General features: G+C 35.3%; 1 protein-coding gene across 1 annotated transcript in view; it reads right to left on the bottom strand.

The window, feature by feature from the left end:
- The window catches only part of LOC105304696 (contactin-associated protein-like 3), a 196805-nt gene that overhangs the window by 59456 nt on the left and 119410 nt on the right, over positions 1-17939 (bottom strand). The window contains exons 9-11 of the mRNA XM_023522576.1: positions 14219-14390; positions 5999-6105; positions 3049-3168 (exon numbers count right to left, since the gene is read on the bottom strand). Coding sequence (XP_023378344.1) covers positions 3049-3168; positions 5999-6105; positions 14219-14390 — 399 coding nt within the window. The remainder of the gene's footprint in view (positions 1-3048; positions 3169-5998; positions 6106-14218; positions 14391-17939) is intronic.

Raw genomic sequence — 17939 nt, 5'->3', positions numbered from 1 at the left:
CTGCTGTGATTACAGCCTTGCCTGGCACAGAGTAGGTGCTGGCTACACATGTGTTCAATGTTGTTAGAAGCTCTTTTTGCATCTCTTCATTTTTTGCCCTTACTTGGACATTTCTTCAGGTCACTCTGGGGAAGGAAATGATTCACTTCCTCAGAAGACAGTTTTCAAGGCCATCAAGTGTATAAATTGACCAGAGAGGTTAATTACCTTTTCCTTTACATATTTAGAGACTCCTATTTGTCTCTAGATTAGGAAAAACTTGCTTATATAGCATTAGGTATTATCCTAAGTTAAGTAAAATCAAAAGCTGAGTGTCTGTTTATAGTTTTTGACAATAACTAGTCTTCCCTCTAGGGAGTGCCAAGGTTCACCCTAAAAACAACATAATTACAGGGAATCAAAACACATCAGTTCTTATATAAAACTAGTATTAAAACAAACTGCTTTTTAACCAGTTATCCATTCCAAAGGGTCTTTATAAATATGCACAACTAAAGCCTCATGGCTAAGCCTGGACCCCATTTCACTTATGATGACTAAAATAGTTTTCTTTTATTACGACAATAAACTACAGACAACCAGGCAATTAGCTCTCAATTATTCCTCTTGGCGGAAATTGTGACTTGACCTCAGCCTTACCAAACCTGCCAACAATCAATTATCAACAAAATAGCTTCTGTCACTGAAACTTAACTCATGTTGGGTGCCACTTGAGATCATTTCTGGTTTGCTATAAATCTTGGAATTTTTCAGTGTATATGGAATCCTACTCATAGGATTAATCTGAGACAAAATGAATAAAAATCTTGAAAAGGTCACAGGTTTCTTTGGTAATTAAGCACATGACTGATAAAAGGGAATGTATTATTGGGATGCCAGAATCTTTATTTAGCTTTCTTTGTTCTTGGCATTCACTTGAGCCATGATAATGAAAGTGAAATGAAGCAGAAATTGAGTAATTTAAATGCCTGTTATATCCACGGGAACCGAGAATATCTAGAAAGTTCTCCTTGACTGTTTTCTCATGTATTTTACTGATCACACATCTTTTAGTAAAAGTAAGTCAATGTATTTATCTCTATGATCACATTGCAATATTTTGGTCAGTTTTTATGACACAAGTACTTGTCTAAAAGACCCAAACACATTGAATCCAATGCAAAGCCCTGAGAGCTCTCACATATTCTGTGCGACTTTGGGAGTTTTCAAGTTGGAAGACATACTGGATCAAATTATAAACCCACTGCCAAAATGCTTAGATTTTGTTTCACATATGAAATGGTAGTAGGTATAAAAACTGCATCAGGATTTTAAGCTACTCAAACCATTATCGTAAATTTATCCAAGAATAACACCTTCTTTATGGAAATTGCAACCCTATCAGGGTGACAGGTAGCCATAATAACAGACCGATCACATTATAACTAACTTATAGTTACCTTAGAAACATCTAAGGTTGATTTTTTTCCTGAACATTGTCTCAGAATTTGCAGAGTCAAATTCTGTGGATGTTGAAGTCCCTGCTATTACTACAGATTTCTAGACTAATACAGAAAGTATCATAAAGAAAGATTGTTCCCTTTCTGTTGGTGAAATGTTATGTAAGCAAGAAGGGGAAGTTGTGGGTACAGATACATATACACATACAAACACACATACACATACACACATATAGACAGAAGAGAGATAAGAATTTGTATCAACTCTCTTAGGGCAGCTGTCATTTACTATAGTGGTGGTTTTGGTCTTTTTGCACTTCTATACATGTAGGCTTAGTTGTAAAATTTAAAAGTGTCAAAGAATTAAAGGACTTGCTCATGATATATATGTATTTATCCATCACATATAATTGGGTTTCTAGAGAAAATAAAATATTACTTATACGTAGTTGCATATAAACATATTACTGCATGAAGTGTGTACACTTTAGAAACATTACCTCCTAGATAAATTCATGTAATTAAAGATTCAAAAGAATACAAATGGATGATTTCATAAATTTAAAAAGTGAATATTCTCTTGTCTTTGGCATTTATTGACATGAACTAAAAAAGTTTATCCTTTTCTGTTTTAGATTAATAAGCAAAGATTTATTGTTAATTTTGCACAGAAAAAGAACATTTCCAGAAAATAATGACACAACTTTTAATCGCCATCTCTTAACTCTTTTAAGACACTATGTTTAATACTTCTGAGCAATCATGTTGTTAGGTAGTTAGTCAGGCATGAGCGGCAGGAGCCAAAGCCCAGCTCTGTAACCATGGAAATTTTCCTTGAAGACCTTCCTTAAGTACCTCCCAGAAATACCTCCCTTTTAGGGTTATAAATTACCCCAAATCCTAGAGCACAAAGGCCATAAAAGCTGTTGGCTAAACCAGCTATAAACACATGCACAGAAAGTACTGCCCTTAATTTCAGCCTCATTATACCATCATTATAATCTCATGACTATGCCTGGAAGTTCATGAATCTAATTATGACAGACTGAATTCTGGGTAACCACATGAATATTAGGCAAGAAGTTATATAGCAGTCAATTGTCAGTCAAGGTGACATCACATACAGATCATTTAGGACCTCCCATCATGGCCCAAATATAAACAGACCTTCCCATTTCTGCATGGTTACAACATTCCTTGCTGGAGACCCACTCCTCCTTTTGAGGGGTACTATCTTATCTCTTCACCTCCTGAATTCCACAGGGCTGCAGCCTTTCTTAGCACAGCCTGTCTCCTTCTAAAATGTACTTTAAATAAACCTTACTTTTTCTCAATCTTGCCCACCTATAACTCTTTACTGCATTGGTGGAGAAGAACTGAAGAACAACACACAATGCCACCATCCAGTATCCATCTCCTCCTTCTCTCCCATGCCACTGGGGTGACTCTGGATTTCACATTGTCACCAAATGGTGACAATGTTATAAGTACATTCATAATGTAAATCTAAATAAAGTATCACTTAAGTAAATTCTACTTTTCTCACCCTGGTTTTGCAAACAGGCATTTACACGTGTTTTAATTCTCACAATAAAGTTTATTAGCATACCTGTCATGTTGCAATATACAAGAGCCGGTCTCAATGGGCCACTTCCATCTGAGTCGATATAGTAGAGCCCTGAAGAGTTCCCTCTGTGCTTGTGGGCTTCACATGACTGCTCGTAGAGAGCTGCAAAGGACATTGATCTCAGTTAGGGGCTACAATGGGATGGATCCCTCCACATTGTTAATTATGTGACATTCTCATTGTCCCACTGACACTTATTCTGCATTGCTCTCAGGGACATTTTCTCCAAGGTTGTGTTCCCCTGCTTCAATCAGGAAATGTGAAGATTCTGAAGCACAGAGTGAAAGATTTTAAGAGGTATCACTGTGGGGACCTGTGGATCTGTATCCTGCATGCTCTAGAAATAAAATTTTTTCCAAATTTGTGGTAATTGGACTTACTCAGTCTAGTTCTAGTTCAGCCTCACACTATTTAAGCATCTGAAGTGCACTGGCTTAACCACCATAAATGATCTGTTATTATCTAATAATCATGTTGATTTTTTAAATTATTCAGTAATTATACTCTTTTTTTACTTAAAATAATTTACATGTGAAGTACATTTTTTCCAAGAAGGTAAAATTTACAAATCAGCAATTGTTCTTCATTCAATTTTAAGGTTTGTATTTTTAAAAAAAAATCCTGAAATGTTTTGAAAATGATTATTTAAGAAAATTAAAATTAAAAAACTTTGCCTATTTCAAATAGTTAAGAAAAACCCAGGGGCAGGGGTAGAAAGATCATTTTTGTTTTTTTTCTTTCCTCATAGAATAAGATTAAAGGAATGTTTGTCTTTTTACAAAAGAAAGCATTCTTTTATTAAATATGGCCAAGTGTCAAACATATTAAGTTAGATTGCCCCAAATCAAAAGCATAGCTATTATCATCTACTCTGATGGACACTTAGGCAATAGGCATTGCTTTCCCTTTCTGCTTGCATTTTGGCCACTCATATTTACATCTCTATAAATACATAAACCTGCTCATAATTGCCTAGAAAAGTGTCCAAAGGGATACATACAAATTGATCACAGTATTTATGTTTGGGTTGGGGCTGAAATTGCCTAGAGAACAAGGGTAAAGGAGGAAAGATTGCAAAGAAACTTGCTCTAAATGTAAATGTACACATGAATAAATTGTGTTCCTAGACTAAAAAAGTACATTTAGACCAAAACATAAGGGCTAATCACTTACTATTGATTCAGCAATATCTCACCATCATTTGGTATATCAGTTAGAAAATCACAATAAAGTCAATTCAATTATTAGACAAAATCCAGTTATTAGGGTCACAAGAGAAAGACCCTTATATAATATCTGTCAAGTTTTAAATCAGAGTTACTTGGAACGATGTTTAGATCACAGTTACTGATAACACTTTAGCAAGTATTCCTTAATTATTAATATTCAGTAGGTATTTGCTTTGTATAAGACACTTTGTTAGGAGTGATGGAGGTTGTTATAAGAAACTGTCCCCAATCCTAACTATGACTCTGGCCAAGTCGCTTAGCCTCAGTTTTCCTAGATGTGCAACTCCTTTCAAATGAAGATTTTCCTTGGTAAATTATTACCTGGCACTGTAATAGTAATAGAGATGCAAGTAGAATTGCTTTGGTTGAACTTATGAGTTGTTTAAGGGATGAGTCACCTCCACTTGTCTGCCAAGAGGCTTCTGGCTCCTCTGTGGATCCCCCTGGGCTGGGGCCCCAGGGTTCTCATCCCAACACCATTGACTGCTACCCTGGGATTCAGTTCCCATAAGGTTGGATACATGGTAGTCCATGATCTGCCTTTCTCCCACACTTACTGTGGAAAAAATTAAATAATTCACAGGAAGAGTTCTTAAGAGTGCAATGTATTTTCCCAGTAGAAAGGATTGAATGTGATAGAATAGGTGAATCTTCATGTCATGCTCTTTCTCTAAAGACCCAAAAAGAGGGGAGGTGCTATGAGAGCAGGGATTCAGAAATGTCAGAAATACACAAATAAAAGAAAACTAAAATGTAAATAAAACAAAAAGCCAATAATTAGAAAGCCATGAGAATTTCAGGGGCTCTGTCATAAGCTTCTAGTAGCTAATGAATTAGAAGGTTAATAAAGTTTAGTTAGCTTTAAAATTGAAAGAATAATTCTTCAGAAAAGAGACTGGTGTTCAAAATCGAAAAGATGCAATTTAGAGGTGGTCAAGAGCTCTGGCTGGAAGTTAGCTGTGTGACCTCGGGAAAATGACTTAGTCTCTCTCTTTCCTCAAGTGTAAAATGTAGATAATAACAACATTTATCTTCTAGGGATGTTTCAAGGATTACAGGAGTTGAAAGATGAAGAGACTTAAAATACTGCAGGCATGTGGTAAGTTCCCAGTATGTTAACCATCATCACCACCATCATCATCATCATCAAGAACATCCAGATTGCGTGGGACTTGAACATTTACCTGACTTCTCATTGACATCAAGAAACCCTACCATGGTAGCTCCCATTCGGCCCTTCTGAGACTCTCCTCATTTAATTTTATAAATATTGAGAATCAAAAACTCATCCTCTTTACTTTAGCAGACAGGACTTGAGAACTAAAATTGGGTCCAACTCAAGAAAAAGAACAAGATATAACATCATAAGTTCTAGATTTTTTTTTTTTTTTTTTTTTTTTTTTTTTTTACTACATTTTATTATACTTATCTTCCTTGGCCACTTTTTTGTTTCCTTTTTTTTTCTGTCCTATTTGATAAGTGTTTCTGTTTTCTGTTTTAACATAATTAGGAAATGAAATTGATTAAAAATAAACCAGATAGAAATTAGTCTCTTTTGTTTGTTTGTTTTAGTTTGTTGTCGTTGTTGTCACATTCTAGCCCATGGTTACAGACACAAACAGATATACACAAAATAATGAAAAAGAAAATAGAGCTACATGAAAATCAAAACAAAAGAAGAAAAAGTGAGGTGTGAGGCTTACAGGAATGGCAGGTCGCACCCGCATAACCAGTGTGTGTGCAGTCACAGGAGAAGGTGTCCCAAGACTGGGAGCATTCACTCTCGTGTTCACAGTAGCTGGGCAAACACCTGAAAGAAGACAGACATAACTGCTATTTCCCATATTTGGTCATGATAAAATGTATATCTTAATGATAGTATGTTACAATGAAAGAGGGATAATGACAGTGACTTGAACAGAAAACTTTCATCATGAACAAAAATTGTTGGGTCTGTCATCAAGGTTCCCTAATATATTACCAACCATAGATTAAGAAATCCAATTGTCATGTATTTGTGACTGATAAATTTTCTACACATCTCATTATATCCAAAAATGTGTTTGCTTTTCCACAAGTAAGGCAAGATTAATTTCATACATGACCAGGATATAGACTTCTTGCAATCTCCACAGACAACCACCCACTCTCCTGCCTTTACAGTGCGACTGCAGAGGCTTCCTTTGAGAGGCATAGCCTACTCCTCCATCTTGAATCTAGGAATTAGGACTGAAGACTTAAATGTTTTTTGTTTTGCCCAACATATAATTGAAAAAAGCATAAAACCATTTAGGTAAACCAAATAACCATTTGTGTATCATGAGATTGTGACATCTCACATTAAAATTAAATGTGAAATTTTAATGTTTATTAAGATTTCAAAATTTAATTTAAAAATGTTATCAAATTTTTTTGATTATCAAAAATAAATGCTATCCTCAACAAAGTATTAGCAAAATTGAATCCAACAAAGTATAAAACAGTTATACTACATGACCAAATGGAATTTATTCCAGGTGAACAAGGCTGCTCCAAAATTGGAAGAAATTAATTTGACATTAATGTAATCCGTAACATCAATTGGCTAAAGGGAAAAAAAATCATATGGTCATATCAATAGAAGCAGAACAATTATCTGACAAAAATCTAACACTAATTCATGATTTTTTTTTTAAACCTCTCAGCAAACTAGAATGTGAGAAACTTCCTCAACTTGATAAAAAACTTCTACGAAAACCTACAACTAACATTATATTTAATGGGAAACTAGATGTTTTCCCTTATGACTAGGAATAGAACAGGATTTGCTCTTTCCACTCTTATTCAAACATAATATTGGCAGTTTTAGTTAGTTCAATAAGACAAGAAAAGGAAATAAAAGTTATATAGATTGGGAAGGAAGAAATTAAAGTTTTGTTTATAGATGACATGATTATGTAAAAATCTCAAGGAATCAACAAAATATCCTGTAACTAATAAGTGATTATAACAAGTCTTCAAGATACTTTATTATACATGAATGAACAATTAAAATTTAAAATGAAAAACACACTATGTTAGCACTCCAAAATATGAAATATTAACAAAATATGTACATGATCCTTAAGAGGAAATTAATAAAACTCTGATGAAAGGCATCAAAGAAAATTTAAATAAGTGTTCTTATATTCATAGATAAGAAGACTCAATATTGTTAAGATGTCAGTTCTTAACTTGATCTATAGATTCAACCCAATCTCAGTCAAAATCTCACAAATGACTATGGATATTGGCAAATCGATTCTAAACTTTATATGGAAAGGCAAAATACCCATAATTGCCAACAAAATATTGAAGAAGGAAAAAGTCAAAAGACTGACGCTACCCGATTTTAAGACTTACTATAAAGCTATAGTAATCAAAACAGTATGCTACTGGCAAAAGAATAAATAGATCACTAGCACAGAATAGGGAGCCCAGAAATAGACCCACACAAATATAGTCAACTGATCTTTGACAAAGGAGAAAAGGTAATTCACTAGAGTAAAGACAGTCTTTTCAATAAATAATGCAGGAAAAATTAGCCCTTCATGTGCAAAAAAACATATAGACACAAACCTTATGCCTTTAACAAAAATTAACTCAAATTAGATCATAGATCTACATTTAAAATACAAAACTATTAAACCCAAACCCTAGAAGATAAAAGGAGAAAATTGAAGTGATCTTGAGTTTGGCAATGACTTTTCGGATAAATCTACGAAAGAAAAAAATCGGTAATTTGGACTTCATCACAATTAAAAACTACTCTATGAATGACACTGTTAAGAGGATGAGAAGACAAATCCCAAATCAGCAGAAAAATGAAAAGATTTTAAAACTATATTAAGAACAAGAGAGGTTCATACAAATGATAAGACCTTTGCTTAGTAGACAGTATAGTGTGTACATGGGGAAGTACACAGAGAGGAACTCACACCTTCTATTTTATTTCAATCTGCTTTCCCAAGGGGATTAATTTGAAAATCAGAAAAAGTCAAATAAACGTCATTAAGAGGAAAGTAGAAAAAATAAAAGATGAAAGAGAACATCAGTCTATTTTCCTTCTCTAATGGTAGACAAATTATACTCCCAGACACTGCAATTTCTGTAGATGAAACCCATTAACTATTTTGTCCTTCTTTGAAAAAACATGGAAAATCTTAGCTGTTAATAAAAACTGAAAACAAGCTAATTTACTTTTAGTTAAAAATACACACATATACACACACGTATATATTTTTTTTTACAGTTGGTATACAACATTATAAGTTTCAGGTGCACAATATAGTGATTAGACATTTACATAACTTACAAAGTGATCATCTCAATAAATCTAGTACTCATCTGACACCATACATAGTTATTACAATATTATTGACTATATTCCTTATGCTATACTTTATATTCTCATGACCATTTTGTAACTACCAATTTCTATTTCTTAATCCCTTTCCCTTTTTCATCCACCTTCCCATCCCCTCCTGTTTTCCTGGCAAGATCAACTATGCACAGTGAGGTCCAGATAGTAAGAAAACTATCTGTAGCAAGAAACTATGTAGTAAGAAAACTAAAATGTCAGTGTGCATGCATGCCTGTGCATGTTTCACCTGACTTGAATATAGCTCCACTGCCAGAGATCTGGGATAGATGGGGAGCTGTGAGCCCAGCACACTTATACCCAGACGAGGTAGGCTCAGACTGAATGAGTTTCCATACGAAGGAAAGTTATGACGCCTAAGCACCCTGCCTGGGCCAGGTCCCTTCAGGATTTAAGGAGGATGTTGACCAGAGTTGATGTGGAGGAGGGCAATCAGGACTGGGATAGTGCTGAACTCCTTGACCTTGAAAAATTGCTAAGAAAACAAAAGCTTGAGCCTGGAAGAAAGCAACTTCAGGCAATTCATCAGGTACTGAGAGGGCTGTGAGTGGTAGAGGTGTCCAGACGCATTCAAAGCAACAAAGAAAAATTCAGATTAATGAGTGGAAATTTGGTTGCAGCAGATGACATCAATGAATCATCTGGTGAATGGGCAAGGGTGCTGTTCTAAAAAGACTGAATAAAAGTAGGATTCTCTTCTCCATGATAAGGGGAAAAAGAGATCCTTGCTTTGAGATGGGAGCACCAGTAGACATCATGCTTAAGGTTCCTTTCAACTTTAAGAATCTATGATCCTCAAGATATCTTAAGATTTTTTTTAAAATCTATTAATTAATTAATTAATTAATTTTTAACATTTTATTTTTTCCCCCTCCCCTCTGGTAACTACTAGTTCATTGTCCATGTTCATGAGGCTCTGTTTTTTTGTCTTGTTCATTTGCTGCTTTTAGATTTATATCCCACATATAAGTGATATCATGTAATTTTCAACCTTTTCTGTCTGGCTTATTTCGCTTAGTATGATTTTTTCAAGGTCCATCTATGTTGTTGCAAGTGGCAGTATTTCATCTCTTCTTATGACTGAGTAATAGTTCATTGTATATATGTACCACTGCTTCTTTACTCCGTCTACATCCCCCCTTCCCCCACCTCCTACTCTCTGGTAGCCACTAGTCTATTGTCCAGGTCCATGAGTCTCTGTTTGTCCTGCTTATTTGTTGCTTTTAGGTTTATAAACCTAAAAGTTTATATATAAACTTAAAAGTTGAACATATAAGTGATATCATGTAATTTTCAACTTTTTCTGTCTGGCTTATTTCACTGAGCATTATTATCTCGAGGTCCATTCATGTTGTCACAAATGGCAGTATTTTATCTTTCTTATGGATGAGTAATATTCCATTGTATATATGTACCACAGCTTCTTTAGCCAATCCTGTATCATAGGGCACTTTGGTTGTTTCTATGTCCTGGCCAGTGTGAATAATGATTCTATGAACATATGTGTGCAAATATCTTTTTGGATATGGGTTTTCAAGTCTTTAGGGTAAATATCCAGTAGAGGGATTGCTAGCGATGTTGAGCATCTTTTCATATATTTGTTGGTGAGTTGTATGTCCTGTAGGAAGAAGTGTCTGTTCAGGTCCTCTGCTCATTTTTTGATTGGATTGTTTTTTTCTTTTTTTTGTTATTGAGCTGTATGAGTTCTTTGTATATTTTGTATATTAGACTCTTATTGGAGGCATTGCTTGCAAATATATTTTTCCATGTGAATGGTTGTCTCTTTACCTTGTTGACAGTTTCTTTTGCTAAACAGAAGCTTTTTAGTTAAGATGTCTTAGGATTTAATAACAGAACCTCTTTCCTCTGCCACTTCAAAATTTGTGTTTCTCCTCCATCACTCTTCCATTGAGTGATACTAAACTTTATCCAGCTGCTCAATCAGATCCTGAGGGTTATCTTGTCTCCTCCCTCTCCATCAACCTTCAGCTATACAATGTATCGACTTATGATTCTGTTCACCAAATATCTTATAATTTATCCATGTTTTCCTATTCCCTTGTTCAAGCCATCATCACTTCTCACATAAGCAAGGTGACTCTTACTTGTCCCCCTGGCCTCTGATCATACATGCTCTCTCTCTCAGCTGCCCACACCCAAATCATCTTCCATCTGTGGTCAGAGTCTTGCACAGGTGACTTCATAGCTTCAAGTCATTCAGTGGTCTCCCAGAGAACTTACAACAACATCCATATTTCTTCTTGGCTGCAAGGCCTCTACAGTGTAGCCCCTGCTCAACTAGGTAGTCCCATCTTTTGCCACACCCTGCTCCTTCTCAATTTCAACACCATCCATCCTTGAATGGGTCAGGTTCATGGCTCCACTTCAGGCTGGGCATAAGGATGTTCCTTCCACTAGATGTCCTGGTCCTCTCTCACTTAACTGACTTACCCACCTCTTGCCCCTTCTTCCTGATAGTCCCTTCTGTCCTGATACAAACCAGGCGTCCCTCCCTCCTACGTGTCCCACAGCCTATTTGCAACTTCCACCTCAGTCTATTTACTAGTCTATAGCAGAAATCGAAAAATTCTTTCTGTAAAGGGTATAAAATATATAATATATATTTTAGGCCTTGAGAGTCAAACAATCTCTGTTGCAACTATTCAACACAGACATTACTACAATGAGGGGTATGGTCATGTACCAATAAAATGTAATGTACAAAAGCAGGCAGCAGGCCAGTGGCCTGTGGGCTATACTCTGTCAATCTCTAGTCTATAGCAAAGTCATAGAGTTTTGGCAGCAGTGGTATTTCAAATTGTGTTCAGCAGAAACCCCTGGGGCTGAAGGGTAGCTTGACCCACCCAAGCAGGGCTCATCCCTTTTAATATTTGTTTGAACAAATCACTTCTTGTTTTCCTTTTTAACACATTAGAACTCTCTAAAATCACACTTGAATAGATTAGGTTCTTTTTAATAGATTAAACATAATTACTCTATGATGAAAATAAAGAATACCATAATTTACCTAAAAATATTTGGACATAAAGTTTTTTTAGAAAAATCAATTAAAACTTTAGGATCATAGTAATCGATTTTCTTCTAATGTAATTTTCTATTAAAAAAAGATGTATAGTACACAATGTTACATTCAGCATCTAGAATGTTAATGCTGGACCAAAGGCCACTGAAGTAGGAAAAGTGGCCCCATCAGCAGAGTCCATGCCATAGGGTGTACAAGGTGGCATTTATGTGAGCTAAAAAGGAACCTGAAAAAAGAGAGTTATATGACATGAGACCCTAATGTCCAAAATGCAATTGGTAGGATCCCTCCTTGTCGCAACCTTGTCCCCAAAGCCTGGTCTCAAGGCCCAGGCTGCCTCCCCTATAAAGTGTTATCAGGAGCCACTGGAAGATAGCGCCATGTGGATGAGCCCTCATGTGGCTCAGGAAGGTTTCCTCTGTTCCCACTGGAGTTCAAACATCTTTTCATAATCTGCAGTGTCCTTTGGGCCAGAGTGCTACTATGTATCATGATTTACTAATTTTTGTGCCCAATGGATATAAGTTATAAAACCACCTGCATTTTAATAATAAATCTTGGCTTCAACTGAGTACATTTGGACTTGCTCTGGGCAGACAGAACAGTGGACTGGGGGACAGCCAGGCACAATGCAGATCATCCAAAGAGAGCCCAGGCGTGGATGTTTGCTTTGTCAAGTTTTTTAAGCAAATCTATTTCATGGTGCATTGAACATGTGGTTGGGAGGTGTGACCTAAAGGGCTAAGAAAAAATGAACATTTTTAGTACTAAGAGAAGTGGAGCCTATGGACATGTTTTTGGGGATAAATCATAAAAAAATTATAATTATTGACTACATAGGTCATACTGATATAATGATAACTATTTTCATACCCATTTACAGAGTTACCATGAACCTCAGTTTTAAAGAAGATAATATAATATCTTAGCTGTCTCCATAGAATGATGCATATTTTTGAAAATCTCTTTTAGATGTCATAAGGAAAACTTTTCTATTTTGATGAGATATGTACATACATGTATACATCCACACACATAAGTAAATTATACATACATTCTTTTTTTTTTTTTTTTGGCTAAAAGACTTTATGCACAAAGGGGCGACATGGATTCTTTATGTAAGAAAAATTTTTGTGAGAAAATTCTCTGGGCACTAAAATAACTTTCTATGAGCTTCATGACTGAACTGACAACCTGGCCACCTAAACTGACAAACTGGTCAGTGATCTGTGATCCCTAACCCTTCCAACCTAATGAAGGCCATGGATGGGGAGCTGTACCCTATCTCTAAACCTTCTCCCGATACCAAGATTCAGGATTCCAGAGCTGGCTGCAGTTATAATTTACAAATGATGTGGCAAAAAAAAAAAAAAATTCATAATCTGAATTTAGAATTAAGAGTTTTTGACAAAATTCTTCTAATCTTTTTTTTTTCCCCTACAAATGAATAGAATGTGAATATATAAAGATGAACATCTGTGTTAAAGAAATCAAGTTCTTATGAGTCAATATTTCATGTACTGGGAATTTATGGTTTTCTAATGCATTGCTACATTGCATTTGTGACTTGTAATTTATTGGATATGACATGGAATTTCAATTAGTGTTATATTTGGAATAGATTTACTCCACAAAGTACTCTGCAAAGTATAAACTTTGAAGAGTTCACCATATATGGATGTGTGAGAGTGTATGGAGTGTGTTCATTTAGTCAACATAAAAGTAATGCATTCCTACTGCAGGGAAGTCAGACATAACACTCACAGAAAAATACGCTAATGTGTTATGGCTAAGCCATCACTTTTAACCAAAATAACTTAAAAATTAGCATGACCAATGAGATAACCTGAGTAAAGTTACAATACTTTGCAAGTTAAAATGTTATTGTTTTACATCTTTGCTTTCCTTATTTTCTTCAATGAACTAGCACTATGCTCAGTACTGTGGTGACTGGGTGCTCTCCATTCTTTATTGTGTTATATAGCATCACTAGAAATCCCTGAAGCTTCTACCTTTCTCAAAGAAAGAGTTATTTTTAATTTTCACTGTAGAAAAGGTAATGTGAGGTGAATCCAGCTGACCATACATGATTTTGATTTACTGGTTCTCAGTGTTCTATTTCTCTTTAGAATAATCTGTTTTGTGCAATAGTAGAATTTTAAAAAGCACTTTAAAATACTCATCAGTATTTATACTCATCAATAATGATAGTAGCAATAACAATATTCCATAAGAATTAATAGCTTGGAGGCATACTCATAAAAATTTGTCTCCTAAGAAAATATCATTTGAAAGGAGCAATTGTTTAAAATTAAAAATATTGGTTTTTGGTTTTCAGTGTAAATTTAATTTTTCCCTGTGGAATAGATATCAGGAACAGAGAAGGAGCGAGAAGAAAGTGCACTTTTCCAGCTGTTTGTTTTTAATCTACTATCAAAAAATTAAAAACAGCCATGTTAAAATGATATGAGATCACCTTACCTGTCTGTGAGGCCACAGGAGTCTATCTGGAGGTCATGAAAACTCCCCAGTGTCCCCTGCTGTACTGAGATGGGATCCACCACCTTGTCTCCAATGGAGATGAGCCTCAAGCAGCCCTGAAAACCCCCCACGGGACTTCCACATCCAGAGCCAGAGCTGTTGCTGGGACAGCCTGAACAAACACGGAGACAAACACAGGAGAAAATCAACAATTATGACAAAAATATTGCACAGTGCTTCTGCAAGATGGTTGCCTCCCCTTGTTTTTGGACAGACACTTGAGGTGAGAATTCCTACACCTTTTGTTAGGGTCACTACTATTCATGGATGGGGTGGCAGAGAACTGACAAGAATAAAAGTTGTTGATATTAATAAAGTATAAAAACAGCAACTACAGTTGGGAAAAATAAGAGAAACATAAGATGTAAAATACTACTAACAGAGTTGCTGCATATTAAATTTAAGCAAAGCTTAATTTCTTTTTCGAAAGCACACATAAGAAATCACTTCTTTTAGCATGATGCTAAACTAGATGAACTAGAAGGCATGTAATAGTAGAGTCATAAAAAATTATAGGCATAATGGAACTTACTATATTTAAAGTGTTTAAAAATTTTTAATTGAAAATCGACCCAAATAACCGTCATTCATCTGAAATACACGTTACAAATTTACTCTGCATGTGTGTTTGCACGTGCATATTTAAAAACACTTTTGGTAATAAATAATCTAAGAAATCTAAGAGTAATTAATACTTTTCTAATATTTTTTGAATTAGGCACTTAGCTCAAATATCTTACAACATTAATACACAAAAAAATTAGCAAGTATCTCACAATGATATGACTGCAAATAATGGAGATAGCATCATGGAAAATTCCATTAAAAAAGGAATGGGCTTTGCGTATTTTCAATAATGAAAGTTATCTTTTACAAATTCTGCTTCGGTCATTAACTGGTTTGCTTTAAGTTACAAGCCATAATTCCTATATAGTGGTTTTATTTTCTCCCCATGGGCTTCCTAAGAAGATAATGTTCTTATAACAATTATGAGCAAGGGCATGGCTTTGAAATCAAAATCAAAGCAAGATCAGGTCCAGAGACACCTCCTTCCCACATGTGAGGTCAGCAAAGTCTTGAGTACTCTCCCTCCACTCCTAAATTAGCCTCTAAAAGATTCACTCTAGATCTGAATACTGCAAGATGAGCAATGTAAATGGGGAGAATTGCTAAATTAAGAAAAGAAAATGCTGTCATCGGAAATGCTTTATTAATGGCAATGATTGAGAGAAAGAGTGGACTCTTGTTTGGATCCATACACCTGCACCTCTTTTCAAGACTGAAGCAGGGGACCTTCCCAGAAACTGCCCTGGCTGAAGGGAGCTGACTCCTCCTCCCCACAGATGCCAGTGTTTAAAGATGTAATGAAGTGATTCAATACAGTGACCCACACCCATTTTCTCAACTGGGATCTCCCTGAAGGGTAGCCCTGATTCAGAGCCTCCTGTAGGCTCTTCTGAGGCTTCTGCTGCAACTGCATGGCAGCTCTTCTTGTCCCTGTGTTCATCCCATCTGCTCTCAACCTTCCAGGAGTTTCTGCCGAAAATCAACCCCACTAAACTGTCCACATGCAAATCCCCATGCAGAGGCAGCTTCCTGGGGAACTCAACCAGCAGGAACACAGAATGAAATCACAAAGCATTTATTTTATTGAATACTTTATTTTCATATGCAAACATGAAGTAAGCACAGTATTTTAAGTAATTAATATTGCTTTAATTCCCCAAAATCATGAACTAAATTTTATGCATCATATGAAATTTAACAATTTTATTTATTGTTTGCCTTATAAAATTGTTTCATTTATATCCTTTCCAGAACTGTTTTTTAACTTGTTAGACACAATGTCTTAATTACTCATCGTTTTGCTTTGTATTTTCCAATCATTTAAATATTAAGGAATTCTTATGTTAATATGTATAGCTTGGGGCTTGAGGTTTTTTGATAAGTTTCTGATTTATAAAATCAAACTGAATAATCTTATAAAGTTTTGGCCATTGTACTTATGTGTTTTTCATTAATCTCTCTTTGAACTTTTATTGTCCATTCAGCGGTGCACTTTCAAAGAGTAGGAACAGAAGATCCAGCCTCTTTGTATTCCTGCATAATGGATCCTAGCTTTCTACCTAATAATTTTCATAAAACACACATAGTTCTTCTTTATCCTTTTTTTTTTTTTTGGTGCTCAAGTCTTTAATGCTTTGTATTTCTGAAAAATAAAATCCAAAACAGGTCAAGGTCTGCATCAGTTTAAAACCGTTGTTGGGACCAATGAAACCTTATAAATTGACTCTATGAGTCTGACGTTTCAAATTTAATGTTACATTATAAAGAACTATTTAAGGCAACAGCTCTCCTTCACCATTTTCTTGCTTTATGTGAAAATGCACACATTTCAATTTGGAAGATAATTTCTGAATGTATGGATAAATTGGGAGAAACTTGCTATATCTTTACAACCTCTACTTATAGCACTTAGTAGCAAAGAACAGTAGGATAAAGAATGAGGAACATTAAGTCAATAAATAGTTTTGTGGAATTGCTATTATTCCTTTTCTGCTTATCTTGCTTTTCTCCAGATCACAAGCCTCAAACTCATCCAAAATACAATGCAATATCTTATTATTTCTGCTAGGAACAAAACTAAACCAAATCCAGTAGTCACAAGGAAAACTTTCTGAAACAGGAACTTTAAATAAGGAAAGGTAAAACCACTGAGTGCTTGACCTGAGAGAGGTCAAGAAGCAAAGGGTACCATGGCCCTGGACAAGCTCAGGCAAGGAGATACTCATTCATTCATTAAGAAGATGACCCCAAAGTTCTGATGGCCAAATGGGGCTTTGATCTGATTTGGGACAGTACATGCTTACTGCTAAGTTAATGAAACATACTCATTACTACTGAAAGACTCAGCGCTTTAAGTACCTCTGAGGATGACAGGGAAGCAGTCGCTTTGTGTTACTGTACCAAAATGGGTCATCAGGTTAGACTTTATTACAAAGTGATCACAGGTTCACTGGCTTGCTAATGTTTTATGCAAGAACACTTGGGGGATTCTGAATATAATTTAATATTCTCCAATTCTTCAGGTCAAGTATGCTATTGAATAGTACAAGATTCCATAAAAGAGAATTTATTAAGAGTTTAATTTTCCACTATCCTTAATAGCAGGCACCAAAACTCTGAGTACAATACGCTATAGTGAAACTGCTCTTGGAAAAACAATTTATGAAAAAAAAAAGAAGTTCAGACTGGGAAAAGGAGAAGAAAAAAAAAAGAGAGAGAGATATCTAAATCACAGAGTTCTAGTGGGACATATAAAAATGCTGCTATTCTGTCAGTGGACCCTTCTCATGGTAAGAAAACCACACTCTGAGACTGCCAGGCCAAACCAGAATACAGACTTCCATGTGGCCAAAGTCCTGGTTTTGCCTGCTGTTCTGTCATAATTATTGGCATCACCTACTTTATTACTTAAGAGTCTTGATTTGGACAAGAAATTATATAGTCATTTTAACTGTAATATCAAGACATACTAGTCTGTTTTTATGCTAAAGTATTGCAAAATAGTTTATTGACTGTATAATAATGTAATTGAGAAGTTGGAGTTGAACCTCCATCAGGAAAAACAATGAAAGAAAAGAGTGTCTCAGAACGTGGG

The sequence above is a fragment of the Pteropus vampyrus genome, unplaced genomic scaffold (assembly GCF_000151845.1).
Source record: "Pteropus vampyrus isolate Shadow unplaced genomic scaffold, Pvam_2.0 Scaffold349, whole genome shotgun sequence".
NCBI lineage: Eukaryota > Metazoa > Chordata > Mammalia > Chiroptera > Pteropodidae > Pteropus > Pteropus vampyrus.
The sequence above is the reverse complement of the archived record's forward strand: the minus strand, read 5'-3'. Positions and strand labels throughout refer to the sequence as shown.